Below are 22,094 nucleotides of genomic sequence, written 5' to 3' on the forward strand. Positions count from 1 at the left end.
ACTGACCTGGTATTCTATCAAATATTATGTCTAAACGGTATGTGCAAATTAATACTTGTAGTATTTTCTTTAATTGAAAGCGTACGAGCTGACCGACCCTAAATCTAATTCATTACTTTTCATATTGCCATATGAATAATTCTTTGTTAATTATCTCCTATTATCTTAATCACGTCTACTTATAATCAATTTAGCATAAACAAACTTATTGTTTGGTTATCTCAATCTGCTTTCCTTGAGCCATGTTAACAAATTCAACTGCACCGATGAACAAAATCATGTTGTGCATGCAGTTTTTGAAAGGCGTTTAAAAGAAAATATATTTGCAAACTTGAAATTGAAAAGGTATCATCCATGATGTTGCATAAAATATCCTCTTCTTTCTTACATGCATCTCTAAATTATATTCATCCAGAATATCCTCCTCAAGTACTAAACTCCGTGTTTGTCCAACTTCTCATAAGATTTCAGAAAAACCTGAGACAGATTTAAATTTTGGTTAATGTTAAGGTACTCATGAATCTTTTAGAAAGTTTAGTGACATTATATAAAAGATTCTTTTTCACCGTCAGATCACTTAGATGATAATTACTACAGGTACCTGATCATTAGATGATGGAGAGCTGCGTGAAAATCTGCTTGGAGAATTTGTACTATTCAAGTGTGCAGGGGATAGTTTTGGGGCAATATATGGTGACTGCACGTATGGTGAAACAGGTGACCGTAACATAGGACTTTGATGAGCGCTTGAATGTATTGGAGACGCTATTGGACTTTGCCACTTTGGTTTATAATTAGTAGCCCCTGTTGCCACTGCTCCTGGAGATCGTCTAGGTGAAAATATCATCGATGGAGGAATGTTGATCCTAATTCTGGACACAAAAATAGCAAATGTGTATTGTTCAATATGTAATCATGATTGATTAAGACAAATGTAAACAGATATTGCGAACATACTTGTTATGAACATCAACATAGTCATCTGTCTCGTCGTATATTGGTTCCTTCAGGAGAAAAAATTGAGAGTTATTGCAGACAAATCAGTAATTGACTATCAGTTAAGAAAAAACATAAAATAAACTTACGTAACAAACATGGATTTTTAATTTTACCTGCAGAAGTTGTTCAAGGACATCTTCCATTGTAATGATACCAATTGCTTCTTCTCCTAAAATTAAAGATCATTCCAATTTATCACTAATTAATTTTACCTGCAGAAGTTGTCGGACTACACTGGGTATGTTGTAACATGAAATAAGTAATTAAGTTCGTTGTACTAATATGTATAACGTACCCTTTTCAAATGCATGAAGCTGTTGAATTGGACTGGCCGGAAGGATATTTATCTTGATTATATCGTGTTTAGCAGTGGCATTTTCCGCAGTTTCCTTAGTGATCCTTCTACTCTTTACCACTACAGCCATATGGCTGTGCCCTTTCTCAAACTGATTAAGAAGATCATATAATGGTAACGAATCTGGGACTCTGCAGGAGATCAAATAAAGATTAAGTCAACTTTCCGTTTCACTGTGGACTGACTTTTATTTTAACTATTTTGGTGTTGAATTCTCAAGTGACTTTCTGAGATAATAACTATTAGTTAATTGACTATATGAGAAATCAGCTCGAGTATTTTCTTACAAGTCACGACTCATGTCTAAGCAAAATCAACCCCTGACATTGGAACAGCTTGAAAAAGAGTATCAAATAATGCAAGAAGTAAATAGTGTCGTACTTTGGTATACTCCTTATAGTGAGATCTTTGATTGGCACCTCATCTTCAGGACGATATTTTATCAAATTCTTCACCTAGAGGTTGTACGAATGGTAAAGAAATTGAAGAATAGTTAAATATGCAATGAAAATGTTGCAGAGTGATAACTGAAGTACTACTAGTAAAGTTTCTGGGGAAAAAAAAACTTACCAAGATTAGGCCTACAATATTTGTTGGACTACCAGAGTATACAGGTACGCGACTATGGCCTTTGCTTATTATCAGATTTATCATCTCACTGAGAACCATCAAACATTATTCGGGTTATTATTATGCATATAAACATGATCTGCTAATTGAAGCTAGCTAGGCAAAATTTGGCGGAGTTAGTAGTATACTCGGTAAGTTTAGAATGAAGATCAAGGGAAAAGACTCTGGACATGGGAGTCATTGCATCTTTAACCGATTTCTGAGCCAGGTCCAATGCTCCAGCAATTATGGTTGTTTCATCGTGGCTCAACTCCCCACCTTTCCCTGCCTGTAATCAAGAGGCGAATCCAGGATTTAGAAGTATTGATCTTATTATATGCGCATAATTGAACCGAAAGCATTGAATAAATAACTTTTCTTAGATAAGCCTCAGACTGCTAACCAATTTGTGATTCAGAGCTGGTCTGGTCTTGGAACCTAAAATCAAGAGAATTTAAGGTACAAAATACTAACCTCATTACCATGCATATTCACCAAAGTTTTCAGCTCCGCACGGCGTAGAAGTGCAGAGTGCCCTTTCCCCAAGAGTAAATCCAACAACTGATCAGACCAAGTGAACAAATAAACAACTTTTTACATACATTGACTGTATAATGGAAGTTTTACATAGTCATATGAAATAGAAACTACAAGCAACTGTCTATTGGAGTAAATGGAATCAAATAACTTAGAAAATAAGGCATGTTACATGCTACAACAGGTTAAATTAACTTGTAAAATCTTTTTATTTCTCTATACCTTACTGATGGGGTAAGATAAAGGGAAGACAACTATGACGAGCAAACGAACCAATGGTGCCAATCTTGCACCAATGCTCAGTCCATAGCGCGAACATATGGACTGAGGAATAATCTGTGGGAGGCAAAAATATTGAAGTTTAATTGTTAGTAGGTATTCAAACGCTCAATCTTATACCTAAACCAACATAAATTCATGAGAAATAACCTCTCCAAAGGCTAGTATGAGTGTGACTGATATTAATATAGCACCCCATGCAGGAAGTAAAGCATCAAGGAATATTGGAAGAGCCTGTTTCATGAAAATAATATAAAACATTAATCAGCTCGAAAAAATGGTACTCTAAAAATCAGTCACGAATCCAAAATTTAGACGTTGTAGGGTCTGAATCCATAGTTGGCGTACCTCCATAGCCATGGCGTTACATATTAGAAGGGTGCACAAGAGCAAGTGCTGATTCTTAACAATGGGCAAAATTTTCTCTGTGATCAGTTAGAAACAGAGTAATTAGAACTCAAAAGTGGCATCACATCACTCACTCACTCACTAAATTGACTTATTAGAAACGTTTCTGACTAACTTTTAATTGGACAATCGCGTCTTTTTTAAGTAAGAACTAGCAAGTAAAATATAATTATTAAATCGAAACAAGGACTACCCGCGTTTTTTCGATCATTTGGCTGACCAGCCTTAATAAGAACCTCAAGATCCATAAGGCTAAGAGACATGAGTCCTAACGTTAATCCAGACATAAGTCCAGCAAAACACACAAGTGATACACAAATAATTAAGTATACCCAAAACATAGATTCACAACATGGCACATCATTTGCAGCCATTTTTTGTGTTAATTTGACAACTTTTCTTTTCAATGTTTTTAACGTACAAAAGACTGGAAAATGGAACAGAACTACTACAATTTATATAATGAGGAAAAGATGGATAAGTTAATTTTTTTTTTTATAAAAAAATGTTGAGATGGATTAATTTAATATAATAGTTGTGCAATTATAAAATCTAATCATCTGAGATTTATATACGTGGCATTCACCCTTACCATGTAAAATGATTATTTAATGATCTACTAACATTTGTTAATTGAACAAATTTGGTTAAACAACCCCACTTAAGATTTCTTAATGACTATTTGTGCTCTTTGTTATGTACCATTAAGTGCCTTAAAACTTAATTAACATAACATAAGATATCGACCCCAGGTCACATCGAATCAAAGAACTTGCTAGTGCATATTGACACGGAAAACACTTCAAAATTTACTACATATATCAACTTTATTAATTCTCTGACACAAAACGCTATATTACTGGAACGACTTAAGAATAAAGTTAATAAATTTAAATTACTTTATAATAATTATTATTTATAATAATATTTCATTATAATAATAGAAAATGATTTCTTATGTTATAATATACCAATTTATAACAGCATATTACCTATATCGACAACATTCATTTTTATAGCAATATATTTTTTATTTATTTATTGTAAAAAATCACCCCCCATCCTTACTCTAGTTTAGTTGATTTTAGTTTACTATTTTCCATTTTTGTTACTAAACATTTACTTTCTTAATGAAGAAACACTACTAATTGATGCTTTGTTGTCATAATGTCATACATGGAAATAGACTATGTAAGTTAACTAATAATAGGCCTAGTATTTTTGACCAAATATTTTGAAAATTTAATATGCTATGCCATTTTTGACGAAGAATATTACATCAGTACATAAAGAATATTATATCAATACATACTTTAGTAAAAAAATAATAATAGAAAATATAGCAAATTATTAATTAAAATTAAATATTATAACCACAATTTTATTTAATTCTAATCCTTAGCAAACACTTTGCTATTTGCCTCTCTTGCTACTTCTTGATTTCTCGCTAGCTAGTCTCTCGCCTCTCTCACTTTATACAAATACGAATGTATAAATTATGTTTGTGTTTGTATAAAACGAAAGAAAACTGTATATATACATATTTCGTTCATCTTTCTCCCCAAAAATATCGATCACCACTCTCCCATATCTCTCTCTCTCCGCTCTCCCTCGCCTCTCTCACTTTATACAAATGCATATGTATAAATTGTGTTTCTATTTATATAAAGCGAAAGAAAATTGTCTATACAAATACATATATTTTCGTTTTATACACTTATAATTATACAAATACATATTTCCCCTACTAATTATATTTTGTTTTTATCTCTTTCTCATTTTATAAAAACACAATTATACAAATTACAATGTATTATTTGTTGTATAATGCGAGCGAGAGAGAGATTTAATATGCAAATGTTTTATTTTGATTTAATTGTATACTAATTCAAATTTTATGCAGAGATGCAAACACAATCATTGATAAATATACAATAATTACATACATACAATTATCTAACCGATATACATATACAATAGCTATACTTTTATACAAAACGAGATATTGCTTGCGATTTATACAAATGGAGATGTTGTAGATGCTCCATAGCAAACATAAAGTTTGTTATGAAGCACAATTATGCAAACTATAGTTATATCGTACAAATGTAACTTTTATGTTTGGTAAACCTAAAATTTACTCTAAAAAATTGTTGAAAGATTTCCTCACATTTATATTTCATTCAGCAAAAGTTCTCGATCTTATAAGTAGGGCGGTTCATGGTTATGGTTAAAAAAATCAAATCAAATCGCAATTCGGATCAAACCGATTTAAAAAATTGATTGTTGGTGTGGTTCAATTAGGTTCTAAATTTTGAAAATCGATATTATTTGATTTGACTTTGATTTTACCAAAAAAAAGTCCGCAAAAATAATCAAACCGAACCGAGAAATTATACTATATAAATTTTATAATCATTTATATATTATTCATAAGTAAAATATAAGTATTTTATTAAATTTTAATTAACTTAAATATTTAACTTTATCATTTTCTTAGTCCAACTATTAAAATCTAATTTCATGTCCATCAAAATTCATTACTTTAGTTTTTACCTACCTTACCTCACATCAGGTTATTACACAATTTTACTGAATTAAATCACTTTGTTCGTGTAATAATAACTCTAGTACTATTGTGTAATTGAATTCACAGTGGTTTTCCGTTCATATAATAGGTGTCTATGTCTATCAAGATGTGTATGCCCTCAACAAATTTATTATTTTCAAATTAAAAAATAAATAAAAATTGAACCATATTAACACTAACCAAACCGGTGATATTGTTTTTTTCGTTTAATTTGATTTGATTTAAAAATTTTAATAACTGACAAAATTAATTTTAATTTGATTTTGACTTTCGTGGATAGACGATCCAAACTGAACCATGAGCACTCATACTTATAAGGATCAAAGTTTATAAATGATGTATTAGCATGCTTTAATTTTTTATTATTGGGAAATGAATATTTTCTGAGATTTTAAATGTAAGCAATTTTGTAATAAAAAATAAAATATTAAAATTATTTTTGTGTATAATAAGCAAATAGTTTTAAATGTCCAATTCTATTAAGTATACATATAATTGTGCGTTATTTATACAATTATTATTTCAAATTTCTATATATATCTCCATTGTTTATGATTTTTCCACCTCCACATAGATTCATTTTTTCTTTCTTTTTGTGATGGATTCGTTTTTCAGTTTTAGCACTGTTGTCTAAATAAAGCTATAAGAATGAATTGTAAATAAAAAATACACATGACCCACCGTGATTTCGTTTTGCATCTTAAAATTTTAGAAGAATACTCTGCAAATAAAAATATATGAATTTTATAGAGTAATTTTGAAATCTCTAATTAAAATTTAATTTTAGATCACTAATTTTATTCAATCGCCTCCTGATTAAGTTTTCTTGGTAGACGTCTTTCTCAGTTACCATTATTCTATCGTGTCATTTCTTTTAAACAAAACAATTTCCATGTCATCTTTGGTAATTTCGTGGTATTTTCCTATGTGAAGATGAACAAAAGTGGACAATTATGTGAGATCATCATCCTCTTAACAAATATTGCTCTAAAGAACAAATATTTATAACACTATTATAATATAATCTAAACTTTAAAAAAACTTTTGATATGTATGTTGGAGCAGTTGAAAAATAAATTAAAAAAATTTAGCATACAATCATAGTATGGTTGATGCAAATAAATATGTTATTGGTACTTGGTATGCATGCATTTAATTAGTAAGTTTGAATGGCTCCTTTCATTTTTTGATAATATTTTAACTTTAATTATTTACTTGACATATTAAAAATTATAAAATTAAAAAATATTTTGATATATTTGACATAATTTTAATTTAGAATCACAAAATTAAAAAGTTATGTTTGGTTGGGACAAAAGTTTGAAAAATGTTTTCCAAATTAATTCATTTTCCTCAAAATTAAGAAAAATCACTTTCCTTCAAAAATTAAGGAAAATATTTTCCAAAACTCTCCTCTAATTTCAAATTACAATTTTTTTGGAAAAAAACATCAATTTTCAAAAAGTATTTTCAATTTCAAAATTTTAATTTTTTAACGGATCCCTGAACTCTCCCCCACCACCATCGGCACTCCTACCTCCCTACCAACCCCCCACCCCCCAAAAAAATTAATTTTATTTTTTTAAAATACTATCAAGTTCAAATTTTTATTTTTTCACTCCTACCTCTTCCCCTTTCCCCACCCTCACCATCATCCAAAAAAAAAATTGTTTTTAAAAAATATTTTCAATTTCATAAATCATTTTTTACTCTAGTAAAAAAATAAAAGATGTCTCTCAAAAACATTTTTCATTCATAAATCAAACATTAAAAACCATTTTCAGAAAAAAAATTTCTACTCACTTACCAAACATGAGAAATAAGTTCAAAATCTACTTGTTTTCCAAGAAAACATTTTCTAAAAAAACATTTTCCATGAAAAGCATTTTCCTCCGTACCAAACACACCCTTCATCACCACTCATATCTCTGTTGGTCTACTTTCGATAACTTGGCCATGACATTCAAGTAATTACGATTAATTATGAAGTAAGCTGAAAGAAAACGACAAATAACAATAATAATAACATATCTCATATAATTCTACGAGTGAGATTTGAAAAAATATAAATATGTTGTAGACCTTATTTGTAATTTGACACTCAACACACAACGATAGTAAATTGAAAGACAGTATATACGATCTAAATTCTAAACAAAACAGCATATTATTATACCGACAATCAAGAGAGTATGTGCATTACGTACCTAGGCATTAATTAGCTTAAATTAATAGAGTCATTGTAGTACTTATTGTACGTTGTACTAGTACTTAGTTTCGACAACATTAATTTGGAGTTTACGAAAATGACAGTATTTTTGTAAAAATATTCCTATTTGCTTAGATCATATAAATAATAAATAAGTCTCAAACACCGAAAGTAATGGTGTAAGAAACTTTCTCCAAGTTCATTTCAACATATGTTTTAATTGATTTGTATTAAAAAAAAAACACTCAATTAGCTTCATATATAGAGTTATGTTATACTTAGTGTTCGATCTCTAGGAAAATAAGTTCCTTAAGAAATGAGGAAAGTGAATTTCCTAATAAAAATAGGAAAAAATAAGTTTCACTCGTGACATTTCATGTTGATTGTGTCCTCTCCGCCCTCCAAGACACCTCATCTTTACCTTAACGCCATAGCCCTCATCCCCACCATTCGACATCCCTACCTCCCTATCCCCACCTTCATAGTATTTATACAAATGCTTTTAGGATAATAGTTTTTGCTTACCTACTGAATACAAGAAAATAAGTTAAAAACTTTTAACATTTTTCATGTCGTACCAAACACAACCTACATAAAAAATTCTTAGTTAATCTAATTAATAGTTACTATACTACTTATTTCAGTTATGACTGCAAAAATAGTGATGATAAACGTAATGGTTTCGTTTTCTAGGAGTGCAACAGTAATGCAGCTTTTTGTTGCTAATATCTCAACAGATGTTTCTTCGAGTCTTTACACCTCCTATTTCCATGTGTGTGTGCATGCAATTTTTAACTCAAAACTATACTTGTGCTTGTAAAACGGATGGAGTAGATATAGTGTTAAAAGAATGATAAAAGTCTCGTATTGGTGGATAATGAGATAGATAGACTTCCAATCCTCCTCCCTTTGAGCTAATTTTTGAGTATGAATTAGACACAAGACCTAATTTAACATATAGGTTGATTGCAAAGGCGTGCAAACAGTTATCCGATTCTTACATACAAATTGAAATAAATGTACAACCGATCACACCTTTTGTTCCAATGAAATAAGTAAAATGTTCCGAAAGTAGTTTCACACAGTAAGGTTAAAAAGAATACTCATATTACCAAAATTGCTTCAGCATGGGAATTAAGCTGTACAAAGTCGAGTTCATATTAAAATTGAGTAATTATGACTCTTTACTGAAATAAATATGATGTAATCGATCACACACTCACTACATGCTATGTACAATTCTGAGTCAGAAGTCGTACAACAAGATCTAGAGAATAAATAGACTTGTGTCTTCAGTTTTTCATGATTCAGCTTGCTGACTTTCTTTCTTTTGGCGCGACTTGTGGTGGATCCTGGGAAACAGTAGATCATTAAGTTGTCTTTCAGCACTATACTCCGATGAGGCCTGCAAAAAAAATATTCTATCACCTTTTCACGTACACTGGGTAAAAGAAAAATGCAGGCAACAAGAATACAATGGGTGTGTTTGGCAGGGAGGAAATTATTTTCTCGAAAATACCATGTTTGATTAGTTTTAACATTTCGGAAATGTGTTGGCCTGCCTAGCTGGGCTGGATCAAGACTGGACTTGGAACAGGTAATGGACCAGGTGCAATGCTGATCTGTTCCATTTGCTGAAGCAGGACTACTGGAAGGAATAGAAGTCCAATGAAAGCTAGAAGAATAGAAGAATCAGAAGACCAAGGAAGTTGGTAAAAGATCAGAGGTGAACTCCATCAAAACAAGTGGATAAAGAAATGTTGAAGTGAAGCAGAAGTCTTCCACTCAAATACGGCGTGTGGAAGAGTTTGACTTCACAAGGTGGTTCTTAACAACTATACCTCAATGATCTGAAGTTATAAATAAAGAACTCTTACGCAGAAGAAGATAAGGCACTCACACAAGAAGCAAAGACAGAACTGAACCAAATAAGCAAGAGCTATTGAGAATCAAGTTTTGACTTATTTTTCAAAGCAGCCTCTGATAGAAAGAACCGGACTGAAGAACTTGCTCAGGCTTGGGAGTCTATGCAACTGTCAGGTCTAAAGGATTGAAGAACTTGTCTCAGAATTAGAAGTCTATGCAACTGTCAGGTCTAAAAATTCTCGAATTAGGGTGATTATCGAGTTGTACCTTTTCAGCTTTGCTAGAAGCAATTGTTTAGGAATAAACAGAATTAGAAGTTGGATTTCAAGTTGGGATAACTTGAAAAACAAAGCAACTATCTGCGAATATTATTGCTTTGGGGATCAGAATTACTTCCTAGCTGCAACTCTTGTAATTTAAATTATGTTAAGGTCATTGATTTAGTGGATTTGGGTCAAATTACAAAGGTGCAGGTTGTGGTTTTTCGCCTTTATGAGTTGGGTGTTTTCATGTAAAAACAGCGTCTTTTTTTTTTTTTGAGAAGGTAACGATGTAAAGACACTGTCTTTACTTCACTGCAATTATTAGACTAATAAATAGCTAGAAGAAACCTGTAAAGTAACAGGGATCATAGCTTAAGCGAAAATTAGGCACAACTCACGTGAGTTACTAGGACGTGCACAATATCAAGGAGACAAGTCATTTTCCGTTTACTCTACCACGTCATTTCCAACTGATCGTTTCAACCCACCCAGCCCACCCAAACCCAAACCCACCCCTCCACCAACCCCCCACTCCCTCACATCGCCCTCCCAAATTCAGTGGTGGATCCAAAAAAATTATATTATGGCTGCTCGGTTAACATATTCCAATAAATTACTAAATTTTGTACTTGAATAATAATGTTAGTGACAGAAGGCGGTGAGTGCTTAAACACCCCTAATACATAATATAGGCCCTGCCACTGCCCAAACTCCTTGGCCCCATCCCCTAAAAGTTAGTTATGCCATGGTATCTTCTTTGAAAAATATTAATGCTTACTTACCAAATACCAAAAAATATGTGAGAAAATCACTCATTTTCCCATGAAGACCCGAGTATCGACAGTGAGAGGAGACTCGGAGCACTTCCCTGTGTAGATGGGGTTGCACGTATTGACATGATATATTCAGGGTGAGGTGTCATGGTGTGTGTTATTTGCGGATGTAGTTTTGATTGACGAGACTCACAATGGAGTTAACGCTAAGTTGGATGTTTGGAGACAAAACCTGGAGTCTCAAGGGTTCAAATTGAGCAGGACCAAGACTGAATACTTGGAGTGCAAGTTCAGTGATATGATGCATGAGGCTGATGTGGAAGTGAGGCTTGATACGCAGATCATCCAGAAGAGAGGTAGTTTCACCTTGGGTCGATTAGCCAAGGAAATGGAGAGGTTGACGAGGATATGGAAAAGGGTGGATGAAATAGAGGCTTGCTTTGGAGTTTTGTGTGCTAAGGTGTCACCTAGACCTAAAAGGAAAGTTCTACAAAGTGGTAGTTAGACCAACTATCTCTAATATTCAGAAGATTAACAGATGCCACAGCGATGAGGAGATGCACGGATGCCCCAGTGTAGAGGTTTGAGAGATTTGTTATTGATGGATTCAGGAGAAGGACACGAGGAAGTTGTAGCTCTGAGGACACGACTTTAGATGGGAAGGTGTGGAGGACACGAATTAGGGTAGAAGGTTAGTAAGTGTTTACTACTAGTTGGCAGAAGTGTCTTGTCTTGTTGCCCTTTCTATTAGTCGTAGGACTACTTTTGTAGTTCCTTGTTCTTTGATTTCTGCAACTATCCATTATTTCGTGTAGTTTGTTTGTAATAGTATTTTGTTATAGTACAATTTTGTTACTCTCTGTTGTTTTTGTTACTATCAATTGTCTATTGTATTTTCATTGTGTCTTTTCCCAGACTGTCTTTGTCTTGAGCCGGGGGTCTATCAGAAACAGTCTCTCTACCAGATCCCCCTGGGTGGAACCAAACTGGGTATGTTGTTGTATAGGACATCATATGTCTTCAAGGTTTCAACTTTTCTCTTGCTGAGAAGAAATATGAACAAAAATGGACTACCTTCGGTAGTAGAACACATAATCCCAATAACCTAGAAGGTAAGATGAATAAATCATATCCTCATATCATATATTACAAAAAGCATGAATAAAAAAAGTTGAAAGTTGAATTACGATTTTACCCCTTCTATAAATTAAATTGTTATAAAATATTTAAATATTTGATTATATAAATTTAATTAAATGTCAATGACTTTTAGACTTCCTAAGATTAATTGCTAATTAAATATCTAATTTATTAATATTTATCATCTATAATCTATATGTATATAATAATTATAAATTTTTTTTAAAAAAAAAGTTTTTACCTAAATTGTTATACTTTTCCTCTTCTTATAACTTTTTCCTTAACCCCTCTCATGAATAATATAATTTATGTGGATAAAGTATTATCCTTTATGATAAATAACGAAATTTAATAATTTAAAGGATGCAAATGTACAAAATGGAGACACACATTGATAATGTCCTCTTGATTATTATTAAAGAATGAATCTAGCTTCACAAATTTAAATTCATTGATGCTTAATTACATGATAAGAACTTAAGTTGTTCTTTCTATATGGTTCGCTAACTCTTTTTTTTTTTTTTTTTCATATTCTTCATTTATTTATTATTATTTTCTAACTACTTATTCAACTTTTATACTCTTAATGTTCATAACTCTTGTCTTTTCATATTCATAACCTCCAAATATTTAAACTAAAACTTTAAAATATCTTTTGATATTCCTTATACTCTATCTATATAAATTCAACTTCTTTATCTCATGAAACCCCTACCAAGATTAATAGGTTATTATTTTTATTCTATAGTTAAAGTAAATGAAGAAGACTCTTGGATTTTGATAGATATTGAAGGAATTCATACGAATTCAGAGAGTTATGTACTAATTTTGTACTTATTTTTTCATCTATATATACATCAGTCTTATAAGAATAATGTCTACGTTGTATTTTTTCTTAAATCTGTTTTTTTGTCTTTTTTTTTTTCTCTATTAGACTTCTTAATTTAGTTTTCTATGAATGTTTTATTGCCGTAAGTCTTTATTCTTATTTGGTAATTGTTACATTTTATTATTCATTACAATTTACATATATATTTCCATGAAATTTTAGTCATTCTAATGTATCTATAAAAATTCACATGAAACACACGTACGAGGCACGTGTGTAGAAACTAGTATTAAGAAAATGTATGTGTAGGTTGCCTTCCCCTTTTCCTTATTCAATTTGGCTTTTCAAAAAATTTCACATAAGATACCCCCTAAGTGGTTTTACATTAAATTTCAATTTTTGGCTATTGAAGACATAATTGAGTAAGTATATATGTGCCCTCTCTAATTGCTTGGGGTTTAAATAAAGTGGTCACATACTTCATGTTCACATCACAGCATGTAAAAGTCTTCCTTTCATGTTTCACTGTCAATCTTCTAACATCAACAACGCCTCAGTCCCAAACAATTTGGGGTCAGAGATATTAATCCTTAATGGCCATATTTCTCACAACCACTCTTTATTGAAAAAACACACATGTTTTGCCAATAACAATGAATCAGGCATGCATCTGAAGGTATGCAAGCCATAAATATGCCTCTTTATCAGAGTAATCTTTTAGGTGTCGTGACCACACACTTCAATGGGTCTGTTTTTCAGTTTATGTCAAGGACTTTGATCCACAAAGAAGGAACTCATTTACGATACAATAGATATTCAACAAGAATAGAAATTATGGAGTCCCAAAACTCCTAAGAAGATAAAGTATTACAATATCTTACCCGCTTTCTAAATGAAAACCGAAGTGTTTGGACTTGTGTTCCAGAGCAAACTCTCAAGTCAAAACCAAGGCTGTCCACACCAATCAGAGACACCTCCTGCCATAAATTGCAAGAAGAAACTCTAGATGAATACGCCGGCTAGCATCATACTTAATAGAAGATCTAGTTCAGTATAAGACACATTTCCATCGTAAACAAAGACTAAAATACCAGACATTGTTATCAGGAAAAAAGTTTGTTTTAGGTTTCGGACATTTTATCTTCCAATCACATGTTCAGGTTTCTCTTCTTATCTTATATTTTTAAAATATTCTCCAGCGCATGAGCAAAGGGAGGTTGAGTTGCATGGTTTTCTTTTAAAAAAATTCCCTGTAGACCAATCCCCGGATTGTACAGCAATGAACTTCTGAGGATAGAAAAAGAAGTAAATCTACTGATCTCAGAACAATATTTGAATCTGAAATACAGGCTGAAGGACCATTACCTCCACTTGAATTCCCTTGCATCTCCAACAGAGAGATCTAAGCGCCTGCATAGTCTTCTCTCCAGCAGCTTTAAGCCGAGATATTATTTTGGCAGCTGAATGTACAATTGCATCAGACCTAGCTCTCCTAAAATCATCTAACTCAACAAAGATCTGTAAGCACCAAAATAAGAAAACATCAACTTGGTAATCCCTGAATAATGGTGATTATGTAAACATGAATCTCCCACAAGCAGAAAATGGTCAAAGAATGCCGATATAGAACTGGTCAAATTTCATTTAAAACAATTGAAAGAGAAAAAAAAAAAAAGAACATCCCATGGATCTTGTGTACGAGATTCACTTGGTAGGGAAAATCCACAGTGAAATTATCACATCATTTATCATCCTCCATGACACAAAACAGTTTCAGAATCCTGCTTATGGAGTCAATTTTCTGAAACTAGATATCAACTTGGCATACAAACTTGTATAATTCAGGATAGACATTTTTTCTGTTCAGAAATCGAATGAAAAAGAGTACCCTCTTTTCCTTTTTCTGTTCTAATGATAGTTATTCCTTCATATTCCTGACTTGTTAAATTAAATATTCATTTATTGTTGCTCTCTGTGCCATCAGAACTTATTGAAGTCCACAATGATTCTCCATATGACAATAAGTTTCGAGATGACCAAAATAATTAATGTAAATACAGAAATTGCACTACCTAAACTGAGACACGTGGAGAGGGAAGAAGGGAATGCTAACCAACAACAATCAAGGGTTGAACCACATAAAACCTACACACAGTTACCTGATTCCCATTGGAAGAAATTAACTGAATTCTGATCATCTCTAGCTTGTAAAATGAAGTTCCATTTCCTAAGATCTCATCCTTTTCCAATTCTTCCCAACTTGGGTTCTCTAGTGATGATCCACTCTCATGTTTGTGGCCATTTATTTGAACACCACCATTTTCTTTGTGTTCATCATCTTTTTCTATCCGGTTTAAGTCCGCGTCACTCAATGTATCTTCAGATATCTGCTTTTGAATCGTAGTATGCTCTTCCAGGAAGGATGGCCTTAGAAGGCCTTGTATAGCAAGACCTGCAGGAGGCTGGTCCATGAAATCTATGGGGTCATCAGTCACAACCTGAGAAGCAAAAAAGACGACAAATGAAGTGGGTTAAATTACCAATTAGATAGCAGATGCAGAAGGTTTAATGCCAGCATGTGCAGAAAAATAAATGTTTAACAGTGCTGATTTCCCTCAATAGGAAATCAATTTAATGTTTCTCTTAAATTTAACTTTGACTTTTCATGGCGTGAAATCAATGATGTAGAGGATCACCTCAGCAATCTTTTTGGCAAAATACATTGGATGAGAAGAGCGCATGGTTTCTAATTTAGCCCAATCCCCCAATGACCCATCAGAATCCCCATCCTGATCTTCATCATCAACAATGGCAACCCAATCCTGTCAACAAGCATTTAAACTGATTTATTAAATGGAAAGTGCAGGTACTCGCATTCTAAAAAGTACAGCATTTGAAATAAATAAATACCTCGTCACTGTCACCATCATCATTGTCATCTTCATCGAGGTCATCTTCGTCATCAATATCACTGTCCTCATCGTCAAAATCATCTATGCCATAATCAACTTCAGATTGACCAAATGACTCTAGTTCACTTAGCATTTCAGCAGTATCTAGGCCAATAATTACTTGCTGCGTATTTGAAATTTAAGCAAGCATTCAGAACTCTTTTCTTATCAACTTTTGGTCATTTACAACCTAGCAAGGTAACAAAAAAGATCTTTTTTGATAAATTTAATAAAACTGACTTATGTCAGCTTAATTATAGGTACTAACATTATGCATACACATAGCTTCTTTTTTTCCTTTCCTGAAATGCTAAAAGAGCTCCAAGATGGTTGGAACCATCAAACATGTTTAAAAGCAAACTTCCAGTTTGTCTAAAAATAACTGATATTTGAAGACAGGCAAGTAATTACATGATAGAACAGTCTTTCCATGGGAAGATGATTATAGAAACAACAATCAAGAAGTTTCTTTACTCAGACAAAGTTATCCTGCATGGTAGATAAACTAGAATAATACAACTTGCACCATTATACATTGATGACATGAGCTTCTGCTAAAGGTTAGTATATATCATCCTGGAAGACCATTGACTAATCAAGAAACATGTATGCAACATGGCAGAATCATTTGGAAGTACTCACAGAAGGCAGTATGCTCGGTCTGATCCAATCACAAAAATATGTAAATGAACAATGCATCAATTGACCATTCTGCAAACATGAAACAAACAGAACTTTTTAACTTCAATGTCCATACCACAACGTTTTCTTCAGCTGTCAGAGTTTGCAGGATGTCTTCATCATTCTTCACTTGAAAGTAGATGTCTGACCAAAAGGCAAAGCACATAAACCTTCATAACTACCAAAATGTACTAGTGGTAGGAAAACATGCTAAATGACAAGAATTGAGCAGCTTACTTCCAAGTTCATCAGTTATATAAGGCAAGTCTGGCCAGAAAATGTTCTCCTGCACTTCATTGTTGACCACACCTGAAAACATGAGTGTTGCTTTGCTGTTTACCTACAGATCAAGTAGGAAAACAAATATTAGCTTTCTGAAGACAACTAGCTACAGTGATAAATAGCTATCCGAGTTCATCAGTTATCTGGCCAGGAGAAGTTCTCATGCACGATTTACCAAACCTGAAACCGTTAGTGTTGCTCTGGTGTATAACTAAAGATCATGTGGTAACGGAAATAGTATTATATTTGCTCATGACAGGGTAGAGGGAAGCAGAAAGATATTGAGAGCCTGGGAGTAATGTCCTGACACTGGATGTTTGTATGACTACTCACTCACCATCATGGATGACCCTGGATGCTATCCAGCTTTCCAAGGGCCACTGTGAAACAATAATTCAGTAAGGAAATAAAATCTTCAAGTCATCCAAAACTTTCTCTTCTTCTTTCTTTATAATATTTCCAACAGCTAATGACTAAATCTCTATACATTTGCATTCAAAAACAGCATATGCTTCCAACATACGATCAAATAAAGCAAGCATGATACAATAGTATTTACAGGTACCTCAATGATTGTTCTAGCAGTTTCAGCTGGCGACAGTTGAGCTTCCTCATTCTCCCCATTTTCCGAATCCGAAATGTCTTCAAACGGATGATACCTGGATGGCTTCGCATTCTGTTTCACTGGTCCAGAACTCGCATTAGGCTGATCTCTCGCACTTGCTTTAATTCCACATTTTCCCTTACCCGTTCTTATTCTACCACCACAATACTCCGTTGTCAACCTCCTTATCTTATTCCTACAAGCAAACAGTACATATACCGCAACGAGTTTACAACATCATTTGAGCTTGCACTGTGTGCTTTTTACTGTTAGTATATAATAATAATCAGCTGGATCAGTAATAGAGACAGTAAAAGGAAAACTAGTACCGAGGGATGAAGAAACTGGCGGCGTGAGAAAACCGGCGGGAGGTGCGGTTGAAGTTACCGGCGGGGAAACGAACGGCGACGGCGGCAGGTTCTACCATAAGCATTTTTCAAGTTTTCAGTAACTGAGGAATTGAATTAACGGGGAGAGATCAATGAAATAGAAGCAAAAAGTAGAGGGGATTTTCAAAGATCTTCTTCGTCCATCAATCTTTTATCCATTTGAAAGCGCTCGCTTGTTTCTTCTTCTTTATTCATTAGCAATATGCGATAAAAGATTCCATGTCTGCTCCCATACCGTCCCTACAGCTGAGTCCACCTTCCAAAATAACGGTGTGTAATTACTGTAATGCCCTTGGGGTTCATTTGATGGTTCACTTAGGATAAACCCTCCAACTGAGAAAATATCTCAGTTCTCCATGTGTGCGAACGGACTTGGTTCTTGGGAAGCCATTAAAATACAGTTTCACTTTCAGCTCTCAATTAGTTGTGAGCATTTTCTGGTAAATCTTACAGTCTTCTTGATTTTTGGACCATGTTGGTTACAGTTATTGACCAAAAAGAGAAAAAAAGATTTGTCTTTTTAACCTCCCACCCTTTTTGCTTTCGGTGATTCGAAACCACGGCCACGGGGTTGGAGGTGGAGGTGGAGATGGAGGATGCTTACCATTCGAGCAACCCTTTCGTCAAAATATAATTTTTCTTTTCTGTGTGGAGTGTATGGATAAGGTTTTAAAATGAGGAAAGAGTGTTATTTTATCTAATTCTTGAATGGTGTGTTGCAGGAGTTTCAACTGATGCTTTTTCTTTCCCACCGAGAATGCTTTGTCTGAGGTATTCTCCGGTAATTTTTCCTACTAGAAGACAGGAAACAGTTCAGCTCCCCAAGAACTATAATCGTAACGTTGTGGTAAGATTCTGCAGATATTTTTGAAGCCTAACAAATTCGTTGTTCCCCACTGCTATGTAAGTTCTATAAAGGCTAAGCTGCTAGCTGCAGTGCTAATGTCAATACGTTTGAAAGTTATTAGAAAGTAATAAGAGAAAAGGATTTAATATTTTGGAAATGAAAAAACTTGTAGAAGTTTAGAGAAACTCTATTGTTATTGTAAAGGACTTCAATTTTCCTTCAGGAGGAATCAGAGGTTGCCTGACTTAGACGTTTAAAAGAAATATGCTCAATTTGGGTTTCTATGTTTCAATGTTGTTTGCTTGTCTTCCTTTTTCTCTTTTAGGTACACACTGCTCTTTTCTATTTCCTCTCTTCTTGCTCTTGAAGTCACCTCTCTGTCATATTCTGATGTTTCTCAGGTGTGCGAAGCTAAAGGTCCACGACCAAGGTATCCTCGAGTGTGGAAAACAAAAAAGAAAATAGGGACCATTTCCAAGTCACTGAAGCTTGTTGAGTGTGTAAGATTCTCTTTAACATTAATTCTTTTTTTTGGTATGATTTCAAGATAAAAAGGTTTCAATTTCTTCTGCATTAACATGAGTGTTTGCCTCAGGTTCTTGTCTTTGTTTCCCTTCTGTACATACATAATCAAGAAATTGTACTATTGATCACCCCCAACATGAACAGGCACCTGCATCCTGAATAATGATATAATATATAAGTCTGGTTTAACAGAATTTTAGCTTACTTTTGGATTTTCTCTTTGTAGATAAAGGGATTATCAAATGTCAAGGAAGAAGTCTACGGAGCGCTTGATTCATTCATTGCATGGGAACTGGAGTTCCCTTTGATTACAGTGAAGAAAGCATTAAAAATTCTTGAGAATGAAAAAGAGTGGAAAAGGATAATTCAGGTATCATCCTATCTGGTGCCCTAAGTTTTCATCCCTCAAAAGGCTTATTAGGTTCTAGTTTAAATTGTATCAATCGAGGGTATCTAATTATAGGTGACAAAGTGGATGTTGAGTAAAGGTCAAGGGAGAACAATGGGAAGCTATTTTGCATTGTTAAACGCCTTGGCTGAGGATGGAAGACTTGAGGAAGCTGAAGAGCTTTGGCTGAAACTATTCTCTCAGAATCTGGAAAGCATGCCTCGTATTTTCTTTCAGAAAATGATAGCCATATATTATCACAAGGAGATGAATGAGAAGATGTTTGAGGTATCCTATACTTTTTATCCCTTCCCTTTTTCTTGCTTCTGTACTCATTCTCTTCAATTAATTGGTTTCTTTCCAGTGAAAATTATACCTTGGTACTTCTCTTTTATTTCCCTGGAATAGTGCCTTTTGATAAGTGATTTTGTTCAATGGTAATGGAACAGTCAAACTATATGCTACAGCACTGTTCAAACTATATGCTACAGGACTTTGGCAACTAAGAAGCATTGTGTGTGTGCTTTTCCTCTTCTCTTTTTTTTTTTTTTAAAAAAAAACTTAAGAAGCTAGCAATAAATTAATATAGTAGTCTAAGAAGGATTGTGGTAAAACCTAATGTACAAAGGAAGCATTGCAAACATAAAATTTCAGAGAAGTGGCTCTCAGAAAACAAATAAATGAAAGGAAGTTCACATTTCATCACTTGAACCATTGTGTATTCTTATTTTGGTCTTGGTCTGTCTTCCCACAACGAGAAACACTTGTTTTTCCATTTGAATGAAACCCTGGTTTAGTTTTTTGATAGAGGAGTCAACAATATCATATAGAAACTTAAATGTGCCTCGTGTTATCCCTTCTTTTAACCTAATTTCTCAATACCGTCACAGCCTTCTTCACATACAAATACCTTGAGGTTGCTATGACATATATAAGAGATAGCAGCAAGTTTGCTATATGTGAGGGAGTTTAGGGTGCTTAGGGAATGGGTAGTTAAGACTGAAGAAAGCAATTTGAGGATGGTAACTGCCAAAAGAACTGTTTATATTGCAACAACTAGACTAGCTCAAATCTGATATATTGAAGTTACAGACTAAGCACAGAAATACAGGAAGGAAAATAGAACTAAGCCGAAAAGAGTATTTCATATAATAAATACGGCTTCAGTGAATGATTTCAGTAGAACCTGTATGTGTAAAATAGATTAAGCTTTTGATGTTTGTGTTCACATAGTGATGGTGTTCACAATTATTGTACTCTTCAATTGTGGATTACCTATCACTTCCAGACGATAACTGTATATCATGAGGGAATTCCCTGTATGCCTAGCCATCTTGAGGTTGCTATGGATGGAAAGTGAATACTTCACAACCATGTTGGATAAGTGGGTTGGTGCCTTCAAAATAAGTTAAGATTTGGCTTGCGAAAGTAAGTGCTATTCTATGGCAACACCAAGCTAGTATGGGGTTATTGGTACGAGTGTTGCACCAACAACAAAATAGGCTTGGTACCTTCCATCACGGGGAAATTATTCTCCTAGAGTGAGCTCTGGCATTAGGTCAATGCCAAAACTAGCGCAGGGCATGCTCACGGGCCTCAACAACCATAAGTAAGACTTGTGGGCAAGCTTCTTTGTGAGAGTGCGAGTGTAGGTGGAGAAAACCACCATACCACTGAATGTTTTTACATACTTTTGCTTCGACTGTGTTGGTTTCAGAAGGTATTGACAGCAGTTGGAATTGTTTGGGATTCTCTTACTCTTCTTTCAATTTGACACTACATATTGGTAGGAAGCTTTTTCCTCTACATGAACCATCAATGTATAGTATTCTTAATTGAATTAGTGTTCCATGTCTGTTTCATTGCTGATATGTAGATTTTTATTCATCTGCAGATATTCGCAGACATGGAAGAGCTTGGTATTAGGCCAACTGTGCCAGTTGTCAAAATGGTGGGAAATGTTTTTCAGAAACTGGGAATGTTGGACAAGTACCAGAAATTAAATAAGAAATATCCACCTCCAAAGTGGGAATATCGATACATAAAAGGGAAGAGGGTTAAAATAAGAACAAAAGATCTTGATAAATCTCACGATCATGATGTTGAAAGTAACTCTGAAGAGGTAGATGAGTCTGAGTTCGACGAGAACTCACAAGATCAAGAAAATGAAGATTATGTAGAGCAAATCGAAGACGCTGAAGAGTGTGAACCTGCTGAAGTATCAGTTGTATCTAGTGAAACAAGGGAATCCTCTATGTCAACTTAATGATTTGAATTCCTATAAAGTTATCATTCGTTCGACATTTATTGTTGTGATTCTTCTCGTGTGATGAATTTAACTGCTCATTGTCAAATGAACCAAGAGGAAAACCCATAACTGCAACGTATTCAAGTGAAATAGGAGAGCAAGAACCAAGTGAAAGGATTTTTATCCTACAAATATATCAAGAGATGAGTGTCGTAAGCAAGGATGATAAAACCTGCCCCAAGTTCAGGCTGGTCCCTGGTTTGTTCATTTATTAACTTTTGATCTGCCCATTTAAAAGCTTGAGTTGGTATATTGTCAAAAT

At 33.8% G+C, this 22,094-nt stretch overlaps 3 protein-coding genes across 4 annotated transcripts; 1 reads left to right on the plus strand and 2 right to left on the minus strand.

Annotated features, from left to right (window-relative positions):
• Positions 1-293: 293 nt before the first annotated feature.
• Positions 294-3,612, minus strand: LOC101256559 (DUF21 domain-containing protein At5g52790). 2 transcript variants are annotated; one of them, XM_004234144.4, is made up of 13 exons: positions 3,381-3,612; positions 3,128-3,204; positions 2,930-3,013; positions 2,723-2,836; positions 2,438-2,524; positions 2,113-2,252; positions 1,925-2,012; positions 1,736-1,809; positions 1,295-1,485; positions 1,113-1,168; positions 958-1,004; positions 602-872; positions 294-477 (listed from the first exon to the last, which is right to left on the minus strand). In XM_004234144.4, the coding sequence occupies exons 1-13, from the start codon at positions 3,559-3,561 to the stop codon at positions 433-435; spliced, it is 1,455 nt and encodes a 484-aa protein (XP_004234192.1). In that variant the 5' UTR covers positions 3,562-3,612; the 3' UTR covers positions 294-432. The 2 variants fall into 2 exon arrangements, with proteins under 2 accessions (XP_004234192.1, XP_069152267.1); XM_069296166.1 differs by having other exon boundaries at positions 2,113-2,248; positions 2,434-2,524.
• Positions 3,613-9,076: 5,464 nt separating this feature from the next.
• Positions 9,077-17,845, minus strand: LOC101257144 (uncharacterized protein At3g49140-like). The gene is made up of 10 exons (XM_069296167.1): positions 17,705-17,845; positions 17,337-17,571; positions 16,727-16,829; positions 16,566-16,633; positions 15,768-15,932; positions 15,554-15,679; positions 15,017-15,355; positions 14,223-14,375; positions 13,739-13,834; positions 9,077-9,391 (listed from the first exon to the last, which is right to left on the minus strand). The coding sequence occupies exons 1-10, from the start codon at positions 17,806-17,808 to the stop codon at positions 9,287-9,289; spliced, it is 1,494 nt and encodes a 497-aa protein (XP_069152268.1). The 5' UTR covers positions 17,809-17,845; the 3' UTR covers positions 9,077-9,286.
• Positions 17,846-18,486: 641 nt separating this feature from the next.
• LOC101257440 (pentatricopeptide repeat-containing protein At4g21190) lies at positions 18,487-21,831 on the plus strand. The gene is made up of 5 exons (XM_026030377.2): positions 18,487-18,611; positions 19,013-19,111; positions 19,363-19,506; positions 19,600-19,812; positions 21,419-21,831. Exons 1-5 carry the CDS (start codon positions 18,522-18,524, stop codon positions 21,788-21,790), a joined length of 918 nt encoding a protein of 305 aa, XP_025886162.1. The 5' UTR covers positions 18,487-18,521; the 3' UTR covers positions 21,791-21,831.
• The last annotated feature ends 263 nt before the right edge of the window (positions 21,832-22,094 follow it).

The sequence above is a fragment of the Solanum lycopersicum genome, chromosome 3 (assembly GCF_036512215.1).
Source record: "Solanum lycopersicum chromosome 3, SLM_r2.1".
Lineage (NCBI taxonomy): Eukaryota > Viridiplantae > Streptophyta > Magnoliopsida > Solanales > Solanaceae > Solanum > Solanum lycopersicum.

Bases quoted from the DNA above. Each gene is read 5' to 3' on its own strand.
- LOC101256559 (XM_004234144.4), bottom strand. From the start codon at position 3,561: ATGGCTGCAAATGATGTGCCATGTTGTGAATCTATGTTTTGGGTATAC. The intron at 3,014-3,127 runs GTACGCCAACTA...TTCATGAAACAG, and splicing joins GTAACGCCATGGCTATGGAG to GCTCTTCCAATATTCCTTGA. The intron at 2,013-2,112 runs GTATACTACTAA...GATGGTTCTCAG, and splicing joins CTTCATTCTAAACTTACCGA to TGAGATGATAAATCTGATAA.
- LOC101257144 (XM_069296167.1), bottom strand. From the start codon at position 17,808: ATGCTTATGGTAGAACCTGCCGCCGTCGCCGTTCGTTTCCCCGCCGGT. The intron at 16,830-17,336 runs GTACCTGTAAAT...CTTGATCTGTAG, and splicing joins CTGCTAGAACAATCATTGAG to GTAAACAGCAAAGCAACACT. The intron at 16,634-16,726 runs GTAAGCTGCTCA...CCTTTTGGTCAG, and splicing joins TATAACTGATGAACTTGGAA to ACATCTACTTTCAAGTGAAG.
- LOC101257440 (XM_026030377.2), top strand. From the start codon at position 18,522: ATGCTTTGTCTGAGGTATTCTCCGGTAATTTTTCCTACTAGAAGACAG. The intron at 18,612-19,012 runs GTAAGATTCTGC...GATGTTTCTCAG, and splicing joins ACTATAATCGTAACGTTGTG to GTGTGCGAAGCTAAAGGTCC. The intron at 19,507-19,599 runs GTATCATCCTAT...ATCTAATTATAG, and splicing joins AGTGGAAAAGGATAATTCAG to GTGACAAAGTGGATGTTGAG.